The sequence below is a fragment of the Sander vitreus genome, chromosome 16 (assembly GCF_031162955.1).
Source record: "Sander vitreus isolate 19-12246 chromosome 16, sanVit1, whole genome shotgun sequence".
NCBI classification, from domain to species: domain Eukaryota; kingdom Metazoa; phylum Chordata; class Actinopteri; order Perciformes; family Percidae; genus Sander; species Sander vitreus.
In genome coordinates, this window is record NC_135870.1 from 9586476 (window position 1) to 9592777 (window position 6302).

General features: G+C 41.1%; 1 protein-coding gene across 1 annotated transcript in view; it reads left to right on the forward strand.

Moving 5' to 3' along the window:
- Positions 1-4575, forward strand: part of kcnt1a (potassium sodium-activated channel subfamily T member 1a) — a 28852-nt gene extending 24277 nt beyond the window's left edge. The window contains exons 22-32 of the mRNA XM_078271466.1: positions 204-275; positions 560-694; positions 894-1005; positions 1134-1154; positions 1186-1287; positions 1533-1616; positions 1717-1845; positions 2759-3053; positions 3175-3237; positions 3345-3429; positions 4458-4575. Coding sequence (XP_078127592.1) covers positions 204-275; positions 560-694; positions 894-1005; positions 1134-1154; positions 1186-1287; positions 1533-1616; positions 1717-1845; positions 2759-3053; positions 3175-3237; positions 3345-3429; positions 4458-4575 — 1216 coding nt within the window. The remainder of the gene's footprint in view (positions 1-203; positions 276-559; positions 695-893; positions 1006-1133; positions 1155-1185; positions 1288-1532; positions 1617-1716; positions 1846-2758; positions 3054-3174; positions 3238-3344; positions 3430-4457) is intronic.
- The last annotated feature ends 1727 nt before the right edge of the window (positions 4576-6302 follow it).

The following is a 6302-nucleotide window of genomic DNA, read 5'->3' on the forward strand; positions in this document are numbered from 1 at the left end:
GAATGATCTATATTGCTACAAGGGGAGAAAAAGATCAAGAAAATTATTTCTTTGTAGAACACCAAGCAGCGCTGATCAGTCCCTTTCAGCCCCCACAAGCAAGCTCTCAGGACTCAAAGAAACACATTGCATTGTGTGGTTTGCAGTAAGAAGTGCAATAGAAAACAAAATGGAACTCATTTTCTCTATCATGTTTCCTGTAGGCCAGAAAATCACTTTCTGGAGGCCATCTGCTGTTTTCCTATGGTCTACTATATGGCTGGGACCATAGACAAGTAAGACTGGCATTTAACCTCCTGCTTTTCATTATAATCTTATTATAGATTACATTCATCTTTTGATTAAAATATATTGAAGCCAAGTATTTACTTACGTATCCAAGTATTTACTTACGTATCCAAGTATTTACTTAGGTATCTGAGATTTAATTGGATGTGCAGCATGTTCCAGGCAAATCTGCGGTGCCTGCTGTTGCTATTCTCATTGTAATTTGTGTGTGTGTGTGTGTGTGTGTGTGTGTGTGTGTGTGTGTGTGTGTGTGTTTGTTTGTTTGTTTCAGTCTGGACAGCCTGCTGCAGTGTGGCATTATCTACGCCGATAATTTGGTTGTTGTGGATAAAGAGAGTACGATGAGTGCTGAGGAGGACTACATGGCTGATGCCAAAACTATTGTCAATGTACAGACGATGTTCAGGTAATTGATTCGATTTTATTGTAATGTTTATGATATTATTCATGACATGGTCTTTACTTTTTTAAGGGCATTGTGTGTATCTTAGCCTGCATTGGAAACCATGTTTGAACAAACAAACTTTGATTTTAAAAGTTTGGTAATAAATTGTGGTCTTTAGTCTCATCATCTCTGACTTTTTTTGAATTGAACAACGTTCCAGGTTGTTTCCCAGTCTCAGCATTATCACAGAGCTTACTCATCCATCTAACATGAGGTTCATGCAGTTCAGAGCAAAGGACTGCTATTCACTGGCCCTCTCCAAGCTGGAGAAGGTAAAACACAATAAGTGGGCTTACAATGAAATGTGTGAATTATGAACACGAATTGTAAAGACAAGATGCTAAAGCTAGTATTTTAGTTATTATGTTTGCCATTTTCCTCTGACCTTCTACACTATCAGAAAAGCGACAAACCTTTAAATGCTGTTGATCATTGCTGTGTTGTGTATCAAGAAAGAGCGTGATAAAGGTTCCAACTTGGCCTTCATGTTTCGCCTACCCTTCGCTGCAGGGAGAGTATTCAGTATCAGCATGCTGGACACCCTGCTGTATCAGGTTGGTACACTACACACCTACAGCAAAGCATCCCTTAAATAACTATCCCTCTAAATAAATACTAGGTGAAAGAAATGAATGTGTCTTACAGCAGAACATAGAAACCGTAGTACCTGATGAAACAGAACAGCATTACCAGCATAAAACACAAGTGCCCTCTTGTGTTCAGTCATTGATAGAAAACTGACCGAAGTTTCTTTTCTGTTCTTTAGTTCTAAAAATGTTTTTCTGTGATTCCATGCCAGTCTTTTGTGAAGGACTACATGATCCTTATTGCAAGGCTGCTGCTGGGGCTGGACACCACTCCAGGATCAGGATACCTCTGTGCTGTGAGTTAGATGAATGAATGAAATAAAAAAGTAGACACAAACACAGTGCCATACTCCAGTTTATCTAACTAATAGTATACCCATGTATCTCTTGTTCCAGATGAAAGTAACAGAGGAAGATCTATGGATTAGTACTTATGGTAGACTGTTCCAGAAACTCTGCTCCTCTAGTGCCGAAATTCCTATCGGGATCTATCGGACAGAATCCCACATTTTCCCGACTTCTGAGGTGAGAGCTCTGAGCTGGTACTGTAAGTTGTATCAAGCTAAAATCCACCTTGATTACAAATAAGCTTGTTGTAATCACTGGTTTCATCCTGTGGGAAACAAATTTCATGGCAATCCATCCAATAGTTGTTGATACATTTTACTCAGAACTACAAATGTTGCAGGGGGAAAGGTTGGAGATCACCTAGTGACGCTTTGCCAGACCTTCCTCCACAGCACTGCAAAAGAGGGTCTGGCTAGTCCACACAGCATTCCGGGATGGGAGAAAAACGTGCTCTGGTTTATTGGCATTTCTTTAAACCAATCACAATCGTCTTTGGCGGCGCTAAACACCGGGCAGAGCCACGGTGCCGCAGCTAAATAGCCTCGGAAAGGAACTTGTTTTGGTGGAACGCGTACGTTCAAAAAACTTTTTAGTCGTGAAACAGAAAACTCAGATTGGACAGAGTCTAGCTAGCTGTCTGGATTTACCCTGCAAAATGTGAGGAGCAGTTAACAATATTCCTCATAAATCGACCGGAGTTTTAAATTCCAACACAAAGAAAGTGGAAGGTAACGGACATCCGGCCGTAAAGAGTGACATCCAACGGAAATTCCGGCGGCAATGGAGCAATCCCGGAAGTGGAACGTCGTGGATTTAGACTAGAGATCACCAAAGTCATTAGGATTCATCCTCTGAGAACCATTAATGCCTGTACTAAAAATTGTGCCACTCTATTAAGTAGATGTTAAAATAATTCCCAGAATAAGTGAAAACTTTGACCTGCTGGTGGCAATAGAGAAAAAGTCAGGGGCTGACCAAAGTCAGTAGGCTTTAGTCTCTCAGTCTGGACCAAAGTGGGGGACTGGCCAACCACTAAAAACTATAATTTACTTTCTGGTCGTGAAGGTAACTTATTGTCCCCCTACCCCAGTCGCAGGTGTCAGTCAGTGTTGATGACTGCGAGGACACCAAGGATAAGGGGGACGAGTCTCGCAGCAATGACCAATCAGATCACCCTCTGCTGAGGAAGAAGAGCATGCAGTGGGCACGGCGTCTGAGTAAGAAAAGCATGAGGCGACAGGGAGTGGGCCGCGACTCGAGCAAGGACCACGGCCAGCGCATCGCTCAGCAGCGCCTCAACCTCTACCGACGCTCTGAGAGGGAAGAGCTGTCTGAGCTGGTCCGCAACCGCATGAGACATCTGGGCCTCCCCACCTCCGGATATGGTGAGGATGGACACATCTTTAACTGAGAAAGCCAACTGCTCAGAGCTTTCCTTACCCAAACGCTCATGTCTTCTTCTGCTTAAAAGTTTGCCTGTTTCTTGTCTAACTATGTGGTGTGCAGAAGACCTCACTAATCTGACAGCCAGCGACGTCATGAACAGAGTCAATCTGGGATACCTACAAGGTAAAGATTTAAATTATGATGCTATTGCAGGTGTAAATTAGACCATCACACTGTCATACAGATGTGTGCACTCCAGTTTGCTGATAGAGGTCATGTTTCTGTTTCAGATGAGCAATATGATCACCAAAACACCTTGTCCTACGTCCTGATTAACCCTTCTCCTGACACCAGGCTGGAGCTCAATGACGTTGTGTAAGCATTAAGCGTGATTTATGCTTCTGCATTAAATCTACGCCGTGGCTACATACGTTGGTACGTGGAGACACAGACCCCACACTGGACCCTACGCCGAAGCCTGCCGTGCACCTCCCACCTTAGTAGCGTAGTATAGCTTTTCCTGGTTCTCCTTCTCCATAAACATGAAATCAAGGAGAGAGTCAACTTTTCCTGCTACCTACAGCTGTCCGTGTATGCGTCCATTGTAGAGTATAATTGAGCCTTTAAAGCTGCACTAATCAATATTGTTCTATTATTAATAGATGAAAGAACAATGAGTAAAGTGTGTAGGATCGCTTGTAATGATAGCTTTAATTGTGTTTTAACTTATTGTTTTGGTTTAACAGGCAACTTTACTGTTTTGGTTCACTCATTAATCTTTTTCCCAGCCACAGCAGGCATCTGTTTCCAGCTAAAAAAAAGCTCTTAAAAACACGCTGTACGCTACCTGCCTAACACCAAACAGCCAACAGCCAAAGTTAGCGACTAGCTGGTGAACATTTAGCAGCTTAAGAGCCAGATATTTCTATCAGGAGTCAGTGGAGACCAAAACAGAGCTAAAAGTAGAGTGAATATTAAGCTTACATGTGTCGGGTTGATAATGATGTTGCTCTATGTCTACTGGATGTGTAAATAGGTAATTATTTGAAAAAAAACATTCATCATAAGAACTGCCAGTTTGGTAGCGTATTATTTTGGCAATAATATAAAATTACAGGGAAGCAAGCAAACAGCTGAGCAAGCATGGCACCTATCATTATCCATGGCGATGGCTGTTTCCTGTTCATGATAGAGATTGGACATTGCATCCCACAGTTTACTTGTTTATTTAGCTCCTCTTATTTCTTCATGGGACTTCAGTACTGAAGGGTTGGTGAGTATGGATCGGTTTAAAAGTACCAGAACGCTGAAGCTCCCATGTGGCAACTCCTCAACAATTGATCCTTATCTCATATCTTTATCTGCTCTCCTGACCTCTCGCTCTCTCTCTCTCTCTTTCTCAGGTACTTGATTCGTTCAGACCCTCTGGCTCAGTTCCCAGAGGTGCCTCCTGTCCACAGAAGCAGCCTGAGAGAGACACACGAGTCCAGCATGGACGCCAGAGAGGACACCCAGCTCTAATACCATGATGACCTTCACTGGTACACTCTTTCATAATCACCCCCTTCAGCTTTTATGGGGGTCTGGTTGCAACCACGCAGGTCCAGTCTGAAAGAGGACAATTTGTGCTACAATGTTCCAGCACTGCAGTCTACAACTGTATTATATGAGTGCCTACTGTTTGGCAAGTGACATTTAACATCATCTGTGACGTTTTCATTCTCTTGCTACAATGTAAGAATAGTGCATTCGTTGCTGTGAAAGCTCTCTCAGATGAGCCATCAGGGACAAGCTTGTTAACAAACTTATTCAGCTAACTGAAGGGATTTGAATCTGTTCCATCACACCTACAGTGTTGCCCTTTATTAGAGTGAGTTAGAGAGAGTGAAAGTGAATTGTATATTTTGCTTCTGCTCTTTTGGGTTGTGGCTTCCTCGGGAAAAGGTGAACATCAAGATAAGAGATTTTGGGATGCAGAGGTTTGTTGCCCAGGCTTGACTTAACAGAAATCAGATGCAATTATTCTAAATTTCCCAGGGCCATATACACTCACATATTCCCCACCAATATAAAATATAATCATAAAATAAAATCAAAAATAATGTTCAAAAGTATGTGACTTAAATAAATATGTGCATTAAAGCTTTCCTTCAAAGCTTGTTTTTTGTAGCTGAACCATAGAAGTACAGAGTTGTTAAGTGGTGTAGAGGTCTTGATTAGTATGTTTTGTACAAACAATGATGGTTACTTATATGTTTCTCTGCAGTGCTTTTCTTAGGTTGGATGAGGTTTTTGCACTACAAGTGCTTAGTTCAACCCTTTTAACAGGCGGTGCCATATAGTCAGTATTGTGCCATAAAGGATTTATTTGATTTGTTTTATATAACTGTAACCAGAAAACCTCATTTTACTTTCAGCACTGCTCAGTGAAAGAATGTGCTTATGAATTTACATTTGTGGCTGTTTGGACAAGGTATGCATTCCTAAAATACTACATCTTGTACACAAGAATCTTTGACTCTTTGACTTCATCCATATTTAAATGTTGAAAAAAGTTGTACTGGAGTTTTATTTTACTTTGCACATTAAAGTGCTATATTATGAAAAAATCATTTAGAAACTGTTGTGAGTTGTCTGATAATTTAGCCTTAGTATTGCTACATGTCTTTAACATAGAAATAGCAATTTAAAGGAATAGTTTTAGGAATTTGCTGAGATTTAGATGAGAAGATCGATACCACTCAGGTCTGACAATGCGACACTACTCTTGTGTGTACACTAAATATTAAGCTACAGCCAGAAAATGTTAGCTTAGATTAGATACTAGAATAGAGGCTGGGAATGGGTAAACAGCTAATGTCTGAGCTCAATGTAGATTCGTCACAGTTACCAGCCTAAATGGAAAGCAGAAGACCACATAAGAGTAACGCTCAGGTCTGTGTGAAACAGTTTTGTAGTAAATATACTCTATAAATAAAATAACAAAATAAAAGGAGAAATAATTGGTGAAAGACAAGGAGATGTTAATGGAAAGCAGGAAGGAGAAACAAAGAGAGAAGGGTGAGAAGATGAGAAAGTAGGAGGTAGCCGTGTGAGGTGAGTCACATAACTGGCAATCAAGACTGGAGATGAGCTCTTATCAGGCAACTCAAGTGAAAACACCTGTGTGGTTTTAATGTGGGTGCAGTGGCTTGATATATTGTTTGTGGAAGAATAAACTGCAAACGGGAGAATAGGTGAGGCAATAT